At 53.1% G+C, this 15,453-nt stretch overlaps 5 protein-coding genes across 5 annotated transcripts; 2 read left to right on the top strand and 3 right to left on the bottom strand.

Moving 5' to 3' along the window:
- Nucleotides 1-749: 749 nt before the first annotated feature.
- Nucleotides 750-1,821, bottom strand: J4E83_004330 (uncharacterized protein; the record flags this gene model as incomplete). Its single annotated transcript, XM_049331259.1, has 2 exons — nt 750-1,414; nt 1,461-1,821. The coding sequence occupies 2 exons, from the start codon at nt 1,819-1,821 to the stop codon at nt 750-752; spliced, it is 1,026 nt and encodes a 341-aa protein (XP_049189805.1).
- Nucleotides 1,822-2,168: 347 nt separating this feature from the next.
- J4E83_004329 (uncharacterized protein) lies at nt 2,169-3,833 on the top strand (the record flags this gene model as incomplete). Its single annotated transcript, XM_049331258.1, has 1 exon — nt 2,169-3,833. One exon carries the CDS (start codon nt 2,169-2,171, stop codon nt 3,831-3,833), a length of 1,665 nt encoding a protein of 554 aa, XP_049189804.1.
- Nucleotides 3,834-8,172: 4,339 nt separating this feature from the next.
- Nucleotides 8,173-8,564, bottom strand: J4E83_004328 (uncharacterized protein; the record flags this gene model as incomplete). Its single annotated transcript, XM_049331257.1, has 2 exons — nt 8,173-8,218; nt 8,305-8,564. The coding sequence occupies 2 exons, from the start codon at nt 8,562-8,564 to the stop codon at nt 8,173-8,175; spliced, it is 306 nt and encodes a 101-aa protein (XP_049189803.1).
- A 448-nt stretch (nt 8,565-9,012) lies between these two features.
- J4E83_004327 (uncharacterized protein) lies at nt 9,013-11,839 on the bottom strand (the record flags this gene model as incomplete). The annotated part of the gene is made up of 4 exons (XM_049331256.1): nt 9,013-10,448; nt 10,681-11,308; nt 11,354-11,751; nt 11,815-11,839. The coding sequence occupies 4 exons, from the start codon at nt 11,837-11,839 to the stop codon at nt 9,013-9,015; spliced, it is 2,487 nt and encodes an 828-aa protein (XP_049189802.1).
- A 1,803-nt stretch (nt 11,840-13,642) lies between these two features.
- On the top strand, nt 13,643-14,759 carry J4E83_004326 (uncharacterized protein; the record flags this gene model as incomplete). Its single annotated transcript, XM_049331255.1, has 3 exons — nt 13,643-13,865; nt 13,916-13,998; nt 14,076-14,759. 3 exons carry the CDS (start codon nt 13,643-13,645, stop codon nt 14,757-14,759), a joined length of 990 nt encoding a protein of 329 aa, XP_049189801.1.
- Nucleotides 14,760-15,453: the final 694 nt, after the last annotated feature.

The raw sequence follows: 15,453 nt of genomic DNA, 5'->3' as shown, positions 1-15,453 counted from the left end.
CAACACGCGAACAGAACACGCTCGAACCAACCCATTGCATGCTCACGAGATCTGAAACGAATGACTAGAGGAAAGCAAAGCAGAGTAACAACAACGAGGCGGAGGCAGCACGGCAGATACCCGGAGATGATGAAACAGACAACAAAGAGGCAACATATAACTATTGAATTCCGCGCCTCGTGCCCAAGGCCGTGGTCCTTCGTACGGTTGCACTTTGTTCGGACCGAGTTGGGTTAGGCGCGAAATGTACCTTGCATGGGTGCTGTAGGAACTGGGGCTGAGTCCACACACCTTGCCTACAACCCCGAGAATACTCACTGCATCAGCTATGATTAGCTCAGGATTCCGGCTGTGGCGCTCGATCGTTCGCATATTGTGCATCAGCCGCCCGATCGTTTATAACAGTTGTCAGAAGTGGGCATTTTGGTTGCATTACCCATGATGTGCTGCGCAAAATACCTTCTATTGACTTCGCTAAACTGACAGAAGAAGCGCTGCTGACTGCCGACCCCGAATATTGACGTGGCGCAGCCCTCTCCAACCTCTGCCACCTCAACGGCGTCTGTGCCGCTGATTCGGCTTCGCGGTAAAAATTCCAACGAACCTCTCGAGATTGCGGCGGGGCGTTGCTGGTTGGAACATGCAGTTCTCACTGACGCTGCTGGCCCCAGGCGGTTGGAACGGGTACGCTCCGTACCGCCCGTAGGAACTGCCGCTCTTCCCTGTCATCACCGTGTCGAAGGAATCGTTCATGCGCCAGTGGAGCCATCACCGGTGACGACCTTGGCTTGGCTATCGCGAATAAGCTCCCCGATCCAAAGAGGCAGTGCTCGGATAATGGGAGTAATGGCTGGGCCAAGAATCAGTTGCCCACTCTTGACTGAGACTATCTGGTTCACCATGGCCTCGGCTACGTCTTCTGGCTCTAGGATGTTTGCGCGCACGCTTTTCAGCCCCGCCGCAAGTGCCTCGTGTGAGGTGATTGCTGACTTGGTCCAGTTGGGATGGACCATGGAGGTCTGGATCGTTGGACACTTGTAGCGATGCTTAATCTCTTGCGTTAATCCTTCGTGGAAGGCTAGAAGCGCCGCCTTGGTGGCACTGTAATCCACGGCACCTGCGAGAGCAACGAAAGAAGCAAGACTTGCGACACCCATGATGTGGCCTTTCTTCTTAGCGAGCATGTCTGGAAGGAATTCTTGAACGGTACTCCAGTGACTCAGGAGATTGATCTCGAACATTCTGTTGAGATTGGCTTGGGGAATGTCTTTGACGGTCCACGCGTTACCGATGCCAGCATTGTTGATTAGTATTGATGGTGAGCCCAAGTCGGAACGTATGGCTTCCGCCGCCTGATGGATGTTGTCTCGCGACGTAATGTCACATTTGTAGTATCGTACGAGGGCAAGCTCATCTAAGATCATTAGCTTGAAACACGGCGATCCTGTGCCGCAACGTACCTTTGGTAAAGATTTCTGACAGGGGGCTAACGTCGAGAACCGCGACCTTGATGCCATGAGAGGTGAGCTTCTTGACCACACAGCCTCCGATGCCCGCTGAACCACCCGTGACTACAGCGACTTCATTCTTCCAGTCCCAAATAGACTTGTCGGTCCTCCAGATCCATCGCCTTTCGGCAAAGCGATTGAGCACTGAGTTGAAGTCTACAAGGGCCCATATCGGCAACACCCACTTGAGGTAGTAATGGAGGGTTACAAGCTGACTGCTGGAGAGACCGAGTTTCCCACCAAGTCTGAAGTACTCGGGTTTGGCGACTCTGAGCAGCACGGCTGCCAGTGTGAGCAGGGCACATCGGATCATGATGGGGCTGGTAGATGGGGCGAAAGGGTTTATTGAAAATGGGGGCTGATGGGGGTCGAGGCAGGTACTATGCAGGTACTGATACGAAGTTTGGGGGCTTCCAAAAAAGGGCGAAAGATAGGCAAACGATTGAACGCCTGTCCAAGGCAGAAGTAAACGCCCAAGAAGTCATATGTACTTTTGAGGTTTGCTGGATACCGAGGCATGTAGGACTAGCCTGGACAAGCGTTGTAGATCATGTATCGGAACTGGGGCCGCCATTCGCTAGACCCGCGACGCGATATTGACGATTGAAATATACAGGATTGAACATATCTTCCTAACGACGCCACTTTCGCAATCAACGCATGTCGTTCGCTCGTCCGCACAGTCTCAGCGGTACGCTTACGCCGTTTCTGTATCCCGCCTTTCTCCACGTGCCACTTGCCTCGGCAGCGCGCAGATGTCCTCTCCGTAAACGATTCCCGCTACAGCTCAGATGCAACTCCACGTCTGCTGAGCAGTCCGACGCGAACCCGAATGCGCAATCTTCGCGGTTAGATCCCACGGCGGACGACTACTCCCTCACGCCTTTTGCCGACCGATGCATTCTTACCGTTGAAGCTGGTGGCGGCGGCCACGGCTGCGTCTCGTTCCTGCGCGAAAAATACATTGAAGAAGGGCCTGCCAATGGCGGCGACGGTGGCAGTGGAGGCAACGTCTACATCCAAGCAGTCCGCGGTGAGACGTCGTTACATAAGCTTGCGAGACGGCGACAGATCAAGGCGGGCAGAGGGCGCAATGGACAGGGCAAGGTCAAAGGTGGCGAGCGGGGGACCGACGTCTTGATCACGGTGCCTGTGGGGACTATCGTGCGCGAGCTACAAAGACATGATCCGGTGGCGATAATGGAAGACGAGCACTGGAAGATGGAGCAGGATGAAGAAGCCGAGGAATTGGAGGAGGGACAGCCCAGCTACAGGAGAGATCGATGGCTGGTTTACCCTGGCACTATACCCTCAGAGTTGAGCAGGATCAAATTTCCCAAGCTCCCTCCACCGCGAAGATCGCATCTTGCAGCCCTCGAGCCGGAAGCGCCCATGTGGCTGGACTTGGACAAGCACATGGAGACGCCTATGCTGATTGCAGCCGGAGCGATGGGCGGCCTGGGCAACCCTCACTTTATGACGCCGTTCAACAACAGGCCGAAGATGGCTACGCGCGGAGACGAAGGCCTCAAGATATCACTACAACTAGAATTGAAGATTCTTGCGGATCTGGGACTGGTAGGGCTGCCCAACGCTGGAAAGAGTACGCTCCTCCGAGCCCTGAGCAACAGCCGTGCGCGAGTCGGCAACTGGGCCTTTACGACCCTACAGCCAAACGTCGGCACCGTTGTCCTGGACGACCACAAGGGGCGGCCACTCGTCAGGTCACGCAGACCAAATGGAGAGCTGCGCGAGAACTTTACCATTGCCGATGTGCCGGGCCTGATCGAAGATGCGCATCTAGACAAAGGGCTCGGACTAGGCTTCCTGCGACACATTGAGCGCGCCGCAGTTCTCGCCTTCGTCATCGACCTCTCCGCCGGTGACGCCGTCGCAGCACTCAAGCTACTCTGGCGCGAAGTATCCGAGTACGAGACACTACGCGGAAAGGAACTCAACGCCGAAACGGAGCGCAGGATGGTCACATACACGCCCGCTGGTAAAGCACCACCAAGCGACGCATCCGACCTCCTCGACTCGCCGCATCTGGATCCTTCGCCGAAGCCTCTTCCCTTCCTGAGCACAACCCCGATCTCGTCGAAGCCGTGGTTCGTTGTTGCGACAAAGGCCGACTTGCCGGATACGCAGGCCAACTTTGAGGCTCTTCGTGCGTATCTTGAGGAGGTGAGCAAGGGCGCGCAACCGCATCCTAGCAACCGCAAGCATGCGTGGCGCCGCAACGTGCAGACTGTGCCGATTAGTGCGATACAGGGTGAAGGTGTGCAGGTCATTCCGCAGTTGGTGATGGACTTGTTGGAAGAGTAGAGTAGCAATGATACCCTTGTCTCCTCTCATGTGAAATATGTGCGCATCATCTTTGGTACAGGCCCTGTGAATTTGCATGGTATTGTTTCGAATTGGCCACTTGCCCTACATATTAATACTGGAATGTGCATGTCTTTCAAGGATGTATACTTGAGCCAGTGTTAGGAACGCGCTACCGTACCAAGCACACTGGAGCGCTCCGTCCGCATTCGCAGTTTTGCGAAGCGCAGGTGGGGTGGAGGGGTAAACATCACAGTCAATTCTACTTGCCTAGTCTTCTCACACGCTCACATTCCTCTTCCCATGATGCTCTCGCAAATACTACTCCACTCGAATTTCGTTTCGTATCAAGCCATCAGATTACCTTTTGAGCATGTCGTGGACTTAGAGGCTTCAGGTTTCATCCTCTAAGTACTTGACAGAAGGATGCAGGCAGTTGACAACGAACTTCAGGAACAGATACAATTGACAGCATCACTGACCTTGCAAGTCCCGCGATGTCAAAGAACATTGGATGTATATACGACAAATCCAACTACAACGCGCTCGACTCATGTGCTGATCTTATTGACGAGACGATTACCCAGGCGACAGATGCATGTAAAATGCAACACATCGTGGTCGCCAGGCGTATACGTCGACCGATCTACCTTACATTACCGGAAGAAAGAGATGGTGATTCTGTGCTGGGTGTTCCATGGGCAACTATCACATATCGACGGCGCTTTATCGCAATATCAACTTTGGCCATCAAAGCGGGCGAAGCCCGACCATGATAGCCATTATTGAACGCTTGCGACATGCACAGGTCACCTGTTGACTTTCCAAAGCCTTGGTGGTTCGAGCGTGGTCCACTTCCAAGTTGTGGTGTTCCCGACCGCCACCGGCCCAGATCCAGCTTTTCACGCGCCCCAGCGCGTCACATCAGACGCCCGCTTATATTTACCGCTTTGTTCCTCTATCCTTCGCCTTCGGGCATTTGGTCAATTTGAAACGATACAGAGAAGATTAGCATGGCCCCTGCACTAAGGATGACACGCTCAATCAAAGAGAAGCTACCATTTTTTTGCTCTTTGATCTGACTCCTCCGCCAAATCGGTGCGTGGAGACCCGGGTTCGAGTCGAGCCCAGCTCTTCTTTTTGCGCTTTTTTTGCTGCGCCAGGGTCCAGCGACCTTTCTTCCCGCACAATAATGATCAAAACACCATTTCCTCTGCACTTCACATTTTTCTATCTTCGCAAACACAGATATCGCATTGCAAATCTCTTCAAGATATCCTATCTACTCCGGCGCCAGATCAAGAGCAAAAAAACGGTAGCTTCTCTTTGATTGAGCGTGTCATCCTTAGTGCAGGGGCCATGCTAATCTTCTCTGTAGGGGAGCGCCGCTGCGCGACAGGCTGGCAGAGGCGGCGGGCTCGCTGACGCTCGCCAGCCGCCTCGCCCTGTACTCTGACTGTGTAGACTCAGCGTTGTCGCAGACCACGCCCTGGCAGCTACCATTCTAGTATTACCGCCTTTTGGGTTGTCGCGGCGCTGATGTAGGCGTCTGGGCAAATTTTGTCGGCGGCAACATGTACGGACGGATGGCTCTTCAGTGCAGGCTCGCGGTTGTCGCGCGCTCGAATTCAACATCTTGCTTACCTCTCCAGCGATATAGCGAAGCCACACTATCGTAGTATCAGCATAGACTCAAAACTCCTCTTCCCCAGAAGCACCCACAAAGGGAAGCAATCAATGGAAAAGCTACCCGCCTTACACATCATGTCTCGAAAGAGGAACGCCGCAGCGCTCAACGGGCTCGCACAGGATCTGAATTGCTCCTGGTCCCGTGCTATTGGCAATCAATACCGCAACACCTCTTTCGAGGTCCCTTTAATGCGGATCATCGAATCTGGAGTCGAAGCACGCTTGGGTTCAAACCTGGGGTGCTTTCTGTGCTGTTGTTCGCATGGCCCTGGCAACAAGATTGCTCTTGTCTCTTGTCGGCGGCATCTCAAAGACACTGGCCCGGTTCCGTACATATCAGCCAAACGCCTCGAAAGTCTCTCTTACGCTCTAGTCCTGGGTTTGGAGTTCCTGCTACTTCGCTCCAGCAACCAGCAGGTAGCAAATGCATCCACATCATCGCTGGCCAATACGCTTGTTGACGGGATACCAGCGACGAAGTCGCGATTCTTCAGTATTCAAGCCGTTAAGCCAGTCGACGAGCCGGCTGAGTCTTGGGATAGATTTCTCTGCAGTTCCATACATCGTCAACCAGGGCCATCCTCCTTCCTTGTCGCCGCCCCGAATGCCGCTGACTCTGATGCCGAGACGATCAGCGGGGTCGCTGTATGCGAGACGGGCACCGGAACCGCAAGCGATAGTATGTGGGTGACTTCCACCCATGACGCTCCAGATCTGGAGTTCGTGATTGGCTTTGCCGCATACATAGATTTGGGAACCTTTGATCTAACAGGGTCTCGAGAGGCCCGGGAGCACTTCATAGACTTCCAAGGATTCCCACAGCACCCGAGGAATCCGTGAGAACCTCCAGGCTTAGTCGATGTATACCTGGGTAGGCTCGTATCGTCTTTCAAAAAACCGGCTTTGCCGCATACATCGCATGCCAAAGTTTTGTTCGAACAGGTCGTGGAGGGCCCGGGAGCACTTTAGAGTGTTCTGGAAATCTGTCGAAGACTTCGGGCTCTACCTTTTCGAGATATATTGGAGTATCGTGCGTTAGGCGTAGCTTGAAGAGGGTGGAGTGGTGCGAGAGATAGGCTAACAATGTTGACCCTCGCCAACTCCCTCCACTCCCCCGTCAGCGACTTGCCCTTATATCCCTGGGTATACTCTTGTAGCATCGAAAGAAATCGCTTTTGCCGCATACATAGCAGCAGGACATTGTGTTCTAGTAGGTATAGGTGGGCCCTGGAACACTTCATATGGTTTCAAAAGATTCTCAGAACACTGAAACATCTGTGTGGATTCCCAGCCCATCGCCGAGCTTTCAATATACGTACTGCCCTCGATATGTTTTGTACCCATACTTACATGCGATAGTAGCCGAGCAAGTGACGTCGGTATCCAGCACTCCCGCCGTATGCGCACTGATCAACCCCTTTGTCGACTGTGGTGCAACCGTCCACCGCGCCCATGTCAAAATCAACCTTGAAGTGTTCCAACTACAGACGGCTTGAGCAGGCCGAGCTAGACGAAGCACGAAATTCATCCATCCCGCCGAATGAACTTCGAGACAGCTGAGCAAGCGAGCGACTCCTCGACTTGGAGATTGCAGCGTCCACCTGCCGCCCTGATGGCGATCCAGGGCGATACAGGACCCGCGCGAAGTTGAGAGGCAAGAGAAAGTGTACGGGTACGACGACAGAACCTTGGAGGCCGATCACCTCGGTCTTGCAAACTCGACAACATTCACCGCGTGGCAGAGATGCGTTTATCTGTATGGGCGCGCAGATCCACCTGGCTGTCGACTCCGATCGAGAAGCAGATCCTGTGGCTAGTCCTCAACATCGCCCACGCGACCCGAAAGCAGGTGTGACTTCGCTGTCAATCCTCAACGATACCCCACGACCGAGATACCCCAACCATTCAAGACGACTGGCGAGCACTCAACGGACGCGCGGGCCTCCGCGTGCGCATGGTTCCGTTAGTCTCGGAATAGACAGAGCGTGATGCGGGCGGCCTGCATGGGCAGAGAGAGGCGTGTGTTGGGGTGTCGTGGGACGATGGACGAACACTGGGCGCGTGTCGTCGGGGACCCGTGCTTTGGTCATACCGGAATTGACTGTATCTTTCTGTATGTCCACGGAGGTAGAGCGAGCAATGATACCAGGCCCAGCCCTGATCCAGAGGCCGACTCAGCGGGGACAGTCCCAGTTGTGGGCGTGTGATGCGCAGCTCCCCGAGTAGCCTCAGTCAAGAGTCTCAACTCTAACCTAGTGGTCATATCGAGGTCCAGGTTCGACGTTTTGCAGTCCGGACAGTTCCACTGTGAAAGCAATGTTCATCGCGAACGATGCCCTTCGCTCCCATCATCGCTCGCTCTCTAGGGCACTCGGATAAGAGGCCCACGATATTTAATGCTGATGTCACACTTGTACAAGACGACCGGGAGCTTTGGTCCACCCCAAGACCTCTTCCATCACATGAACGTTCTTGGGTCCAGGCAGCTTGGTACCGCTATGTCATGCGAACTAAACAGCGTAATGGCCAATCTGCACGGCAATTGACTCAACGAGACAGGTGCACATACGAATCGACAGTGTCAACATCACCACGAACAAGAGTCAAGGGTCGTAACAGGAGAGAAGTATCATGGATTCATGAGGTGCATCTACTCATCGGTCTTGCTAAAGACCGCAGTAAGGTAGAGCAGCCGTCTTATAGACAGCAGTCAAAAACAGGCCGCAGCAGGATAGCGAGAGGACTGTGTACTTGCTTCTAAGCCCAGTCAGCGTCGACATACTGCCTCAACTTCTGCTCGTCGCCGTGGTGCTTCCAGAAACGAACGTAGTTGACTTGACATTCCTTCCAGGTCTCGGCGTGCAGGCCTAGGGCTGTGTTGTTGAGATACCTCTCAAAACCAGGATATTCCTTGACCTGTGGTCTCCCTTGTATAGGACCGAGCATCGAGTGAGTGGAGCGGGGTGGCACGACAGGGTACGGGATCTTGTGCGTGTTACCATAGCGGTTTTGTTTGAAGGCGTTGTTCTGGATGTTCGGCATGGCGATTATGTATACACTACGTTGCCTTACCGGAGACGAATTTAGTCGGCTACATGTCATGTGTATTGGATGGAGTATACCAATCATCTCGACAAAGCAAACCGGCAAGAAGAAATCGAATAGGCGCGCTGCGGTCTACATTGGTACAAAGATAAGAGTTAGCAATGTCTCAAAGGTAATGTAGACTTCTGGAAGACATCCTTCCGTTGTTCGCTGGGGGAGGTATGCGACAGTCTAATCATCCGACAACATCTCCATAGTGTGGCGAACTCGTGTTCGAAAGCCTACGTACACATACATACATTGCAAAAGTATCGCACAACAAAACCAGACTCCATTTTCGCGGGCCTACCGCCCATCGTGGGTATCATACCTGAACTGAACGGACGCATGAAAGCAAACCCTGGGTATACACCCGATCTCACTACCATTTCCACACTCCATTTGCCTACTTCTCCACCTTCGCGACCTTCTTCTCTCTCTTCACCTTCTTCTCTTTCTTCACTTTCTTCAAGTTCGGATCAAGCCCGCATTCCAGAAGAGAAGTCAGAATAGGTCCCTTGCACTGTTCCCTCGCCACGCCAACCTTGCGCTCCAGCTCAGCGCGCAGCAGCGTCATGGAATTATCCTGCAGCTCAGGAGTGCAGAGTTGCTTGTACGACGCCTTGATCTCTGCTATGTGGAACGCAATAGCTTGTCTGCCAATCTCCAACAACGCTATCTTCTTGGCTTTCCAAGCGGTTTCAAACATGTCGACCATTTGGTCGTAGGGACTGTTCTTTCCGCATATGCGCGCTTCCAGTGTCTGCATCTGCACCTCTTTCATGGTCAACTTGCCCGCCGGTTTTGCCCGTAATGTGGCAGTGTAGACCGGTTTCATTTTTTGGGGAAAGAAGTCACCGTTGCCGTCTTCAGTAAGACGTCCTCGGAACAGCCGAAGGAATATCATGAGGTCTTTGCCGACAACATTATACATCTTGTAGAGTTGCGGTTTCTTGTCGTCAAGGTTCGCTACGAAATTCTTGCTGTCGAGCTGTTCGGCGGCAACGCGAAGGGCTTCCAGGAAGTCGTCCACGACTCCTTCTAGCTGGTATGCAAGGCTACCCAGCCTGGAGGGTGCTTCTGCGATTAGCTCCTTGAACAGCGGGTCGAGCGTCTTCTGGACAGGACCCAGAAGCGTAATGTTCCAACTGCAACTCGGCAGTCCCTTTGTCCGGTGGTTGCCTAGCTTGTTCAAGTAGCACCGTACGGCGTTGCCATGCAACTTTCGCCAAACATTGTTGATGTTATGGTGACCTTCGTTCTTCCAATCGCCGACTCCTTCTCTCATGCTCTTAATCCTCGGAAGGATGAGTTCATTTTCGAAAACGTCGAGGAAGACTTCGAGCGGCTTCAACAATTTGGATGCGAATTCTTCAAAGTTGAACCTGGGCCCTGTCTGCACCGGCCCGGAAGTCGTGCTGCAAGCGAGCTCGATATAGCTGAAGAGCTCGGGTAGTGTTCGCCTGTAAAAGCGAAGAAGATCTTTCTGCAGCCGTTCATTGGCGATAGCAGCGAGTTCCCTGCATAGATTGGGGATTTGGGTAGACTCAACGGACAGCGGCAGATGCTCGTCGGTGTACTGGTGGTAGCCCTCGACATGCTCCATGTAGTCTTTTGCCGAAGTCGTCATGACTGTCAAATTTTCGTTCTGCTTTGCGAATCTTTCCCTCAGCCTGTCGCTGATGCGACGACCTCGTTCTCGGGCACATATTTCGTTCTCTTCGAGGGTCATGAAAGCGATCTCGCGGGCGCAGTGGTCTCTTTGCGCATAGTCTGTTGGCGCGTAGCTGTCCTTCTTTCTCCGAGTTTCGGCTTTACGTTCGGCTAGCCAGTCGAGATCAGCTATCTCATGTTGGTTGAATAATGCATCTTTGCGATCCGATGGGTTCAGATTGGACTCTCCCATTGTCAAGGCGATGATGATGCGTTGATCGGGTCTCCTTGTAGTACGGTCATTAATTAAGTGGTCAAGAAACGCGCTATCGCCAGCTCTCGTGATTTCTTCAGCGACTATGACTACTTTGCAGTCCTGAAGATATCGGTTCGCTTTTGTTTCACGGTCCTATCAACACACGGTTAGCTTGAGCGATGTCAACCTGGGAAGGGCACAAGCTTGCCTTGTTGATGTCCTGTAGTCCGGGGCAGTCGCCGATCGAGTAGCGAATCCGAAAGTCACCAAAGACCTCAATCCTCTCTACGAGCGCAGAGGGGTTGAAACCAAGTTTGGTGTCGTCCATCTTGGCTTGATCGTCGCTGAATTGCGCGAGCTCTCTCCGCAGCTCCGTCACGTTGGTAGCGTAGATACCCTGTGCGGACATGTTGGCGATCTTCTGGCGCCGGTCCTCAGCCCACTTGACGCATTGGCCAAAAGCATCCTTTTGCTTCGCTACTGATGAGAATTTGTGCGAATTGACATCATATCCTAGGAATGTCCAAGTAGATTCGTTCGATGCGAATTCTGGAATGTCGCTGAACAGATTCTGAAGCGCCCGTAGACTGTCTTGGCCTTGATCGTCAAGCTCTACGGGCCCTTCCACGCATCTTTTTAGGTTCGCTACAAGATTGGCAAGATGCTGTTGTACTGAATCTCGACAGTCGATCTTGCCGGAAAGCTCCAGTCTCACCTCGTAGGGTGTTTGTATGTGCGCTCGACGTGGTGAATATACAATTGGAATGCGAGTTGTTGCCACGCCGCTTGCCGCCTAGAAAAGTTAGATGGCGTGATGCTTTGGGGAGGTCGTGCTTACCGATCTTGCAATCCCATCGATGCCCAAGATAGCATCTATCAATTTCGACTTCCCCTGCCCAGTCTTGCCGACGACTGCCACACGCTCGGGTTCGCTTTGGTACTCGTCCATCACCTCGTTGAGTTTGGGTCTAAGACTTGCGGCTAGTTGCGGGTCCTTGTCTGGCTTAACAGCTAGGATGAAGTCTTGTGGAATCTCCAGGCAAGCCCTCTCGGCTTTCATAAATTCATCATCGTAGGCGAGTAGATCGGGCAACGTTTCCGTTGCTGGATCGTGACGAACAAAGTCCTTCGTATTACCCTTAAGATATTCTTGATATCCTGCTATTCTCCGTTCTACCCGCCGTTTTGCGGATGGGCGTACTGCCTTTGACTTCGCTGGCTGTGCTTGCTCGGAAGCTGTAGTGGTCAGTGTCTGCACAGTGGCCGGTCTTGGATAGGACCTTAAGATGTGATACTCACCTGGTCTTTTCTTCGGGTTCACCATGTTGGCCCGAGAGGTGCTTGGTTGGAGAACGGACGCCACCATCTCAGATGGTTCAAGGCGTTACGATCGCGACTGTGGAGGTCTACTATTACTGCAACGAGGAGTTAGCAATGTGTGCGGGAGGACAGATGTCGCACGCTCTGCATATGCTATATAGGTAAATCTCTGTGCAAGAAAAAGCTTGGGCTGCAGCGGCACATGATGCGATGAGCAAACGCTGTCTGAGACAATACATGTTTATTGCCGTAGATGTTTGACTTGTAGGTCCCATTGCAGAGGTCGAGCAATGCTTCCATCGTGCATGGACCAGTACTGTCGTCTCAAATGTCTTGCCGGCCGATTTGTCCCAGACAGTGTCGTGACACCAATGCTGGAATGCTCCATGGTCTGTATGGCACGCTCGTTTGCGTGCACAGCCTCGCGCACGGCTAATGACAGGTGACAGAACTTTAAAACTTCCCGCACGGTTCGGCATGGCAGAGAAGAAAGGGAACATGAGAATACATACCGGAAGCGAGTGATTTTAAAAGCAGCAGATTCCTTTGCTGTGCCGCTCGCGATGCTAGGGAAGGAACGATATGTGCGCGCCGATGGTCCGGAGGGGTTGAAAGCGATTTGTCGCTGATAAGACGCGTCGCGCATGCACCCAGGCGGCGTAGTACTTGGCGTGCGTGCAAAGACGGTCGCGATGAAGGAAATGAGGGACGCGCCCAGTGTGTTATAGAATCTGACGTGCGAATGCCGCGAAAAAGAAAGCAACGGTGTGGAGGGGAAACCTGGAAGAGGTGGTCGCAAGGTTCTGCGCGTCGAGATACACGGTCGCACTTTCTAGCTGCAAGCAACACCAGGTACTAGCAGGAGACGAAACGGTACGAAGGCAGGTGCGCTTCTCTACCTTGGGGTTAAGGGGTTTCAAATACTCCACCCTCGGTATCCTCTAATGAAAATGACATCAATTTCTTCGCCGTTAGACGATGGCAACACAGCGCGAACCCCCAGCGCGTTCTCCCGGCCGTGCGCTAAACCCTGGTCTCAAACTCAATGCGATCAACATGCCGCGTGCAGATGGCAGTGAAGACACCCGTTCAGCGGTCGTCCAGGTGAACATCCCAATGGCCCGATTCTAGAGGAAGTGAGATTGGATCACCTAGGCAACATCCCACGCCATGTTGCAATGGGTGAGTTCGAGATTGCCGGCCAATACTTGTATCCTGTCCGCTAGTGAAGCCCCGAAAGTTTCTTCAATGTCGAATGTGACAGCTTCTTATCGAACTTGAACCGTTTACCTAGCAACCGTTGAGTGCATCCTCTCGTGAAGACGCTTGGAGTGAGTGGAAGCGTCGCGACCAGCAGCATGCATCGACGTTGCTGCCGCTGCTGCAAAGAGCTCGGGCCAAGGAACGCGAGCGGAGCTTCGGTCGGCCCGGGCATAGCGCGCTTTGTGGTATCAGTTCCAGAAACTTCTGCCTCGAGCTCCCCTCTACATAATTCGCATGAACACCTCGACTCCTTCAACATTCTGCACCTGCGCCTTGATTTGTCGCTTGTAGAGATCCGTTCCAGCTTGAGCGCTACAATTTGTAAGTATTCACCACCCTTTACCAATCCTTGAATGATGAGACACAAGCTGGCACCAGTCTGAGAAGACTTGTACTCTTTATATGCGGATCAGCTGCTTAGACTTACGAGTCGCCCTCTGACAATCTCCCACTACACGTGTTTTTCTACATAGTATGAGAGGCCGAAGCTAACAACTTCCTGACAGAGATTGAATCGAGATCGAGCGCGCCGCCGAACATCACCATGGTCCTCCACAACCCGAACAACTGGCATTGGGTCAACAAGGATGTGTCAGGATGGACGCGCGAGTATCTTGACAAGGAGCTCACGCAAATATCGGCTGAGCAGGATGGCGTCACAGCCAAGATCGACAAGGTCGTTAGCATGGATGGAGACGTAGACGTGAGCCAACGCAAAGGCAAAGTGATCACCATCTTCGACGTGAAGCTGAAGCTCGAATACTCAGGTACGTTCTTTCTCAGCTGCCTTTCTTGGTCGCGCTGACTCAGTCGGCAGGCAAGAACAAAGAGGGCGAAGAGGCTAGCGGCACCATTACCGTCCCGGAAGTCGCTCACGACACGGAGGAAGACGAGTATGTCGTATGTTCCCTTCGCTGGCACCGTCCTTTATCTCTTCGCACCCGCCAGTGTACACAGTCACTAATGTCTTGTCACAGTTTGAGGTAGACGTTTACTCCGACGAAGCGAGCAAACAACCCGTAAAGGACCTAGTACGATCCAAGATCCTACCGCAACTGCGAACAAGTTTCACAGGGCTTGCGCCAGCGGTCATGGCGGAACACGGAAAGGATATCCAACACGCGCCAGGTGCGAACCCCGGTAGCGGCTTCTCGGCCCCAAAGGTATACTCGAGCTCAAGCGTGAACAAATCCACCTCCCAGACGGAGGCATCTGGCTCTCAAAAGAGCAGCTCTGGTGCTGTTGTCAATGTGACCACCATCACCGACAGCACAGAGTTCCGCACCGACGCGGCGAACCTGTACCAGACCTTCACGGACCCCCAGCGCATCGCTGCGTTTACACGGGCACCCCCAAGGAACTTCACAGGCGCGAAGCCTGGCGGTACCTTTGAGCTCTTTGGCGGAAACGTCAGTGGAGAGTTCACCGAGCTCCAAGAACCCACACACATCGTCCAGAAATGGCGACTTGCGCAATGGCCTGCGGGACACTACTCGACACTGTCGATATGGTTTGATCAAAACGATGTTGATGCCGTGACGGTTATGAGGGTCGAGTGGAAGGGTGTACCAGTTGGTCAGGAGGAGCCCACTAAGACCAACTGGGACCAGTACTACGTGCGCAGCATCAAGACGACCTTCGGCTTCGGTACAGTATTGTAGATGAGCGTCCACCTCGAATTGCATCTCAGCATGACATGGAGTAAGAGGCGTTGGAGGACTTGACGATTGCATACGAAGTGACGGATACGAATACACAACGATTGTAATGGCATAAGCCCAATGAGATATGTTCTGAACACCGATTCCGACCCATCGCGTGATGTCCCCTTTCCGTGACATGGAATTACAAGCCGTCTTATACAATGATTACACCGAAATGACTTTTGACGCGGCGCCGAAGACATGAAGCTGACCGGTGATGTTCGGTTAATCGGTGCTACTTACCTGCCCATATAGGATTAGATAGTCTGCCACTATCGCCATGACCGCTATCAAGCCATGCAAGCTTGCACAAGCTCTTGCCAATGCGCGCTTGGACGGAATAGCGGGGTAGCTTTTCGTAGCGTCTCACTCAATTAACAAGGTAACAAGCTCCGGTCAGATTGATGGACTCTGTCCGCCCGTATGGGCCGTATCGCATTTTGTATGTGTAGGTCGCTTGGAAACAATCCATTGATCGCGTATAATTCTAGCGATGGCTGATCTAGAAGGTATACTCCAAATAGACGTCGCCCATCGCGCGTCGCGAAAAGCAAACCGCAAGTACCGAGCTACACCATGACGTCGCCGGTACGAGCAACAGGCTACGCGGATAGCCACGACCCCGGCCTCCGGGACCGAGATGAGCAACTTC

Source organism: Alternaria metachromatica (genome assembly GCF_023757995.1).
Source record: "Alternaria metachromatica strain BMP 0045 chromosome Unknown scaffold_7, whole genome shotgun sequence".
Taxonomy (NCBI): Eukaryota; Fungi; Ascomycota; class Dothideomycetes; order Pleosporales; family Pleosporaceae; genus Alternaria; species Alternaria metachromatica.
This window is presented reverse-complemented; position numbering and strand designations above follow the sequence as displayed.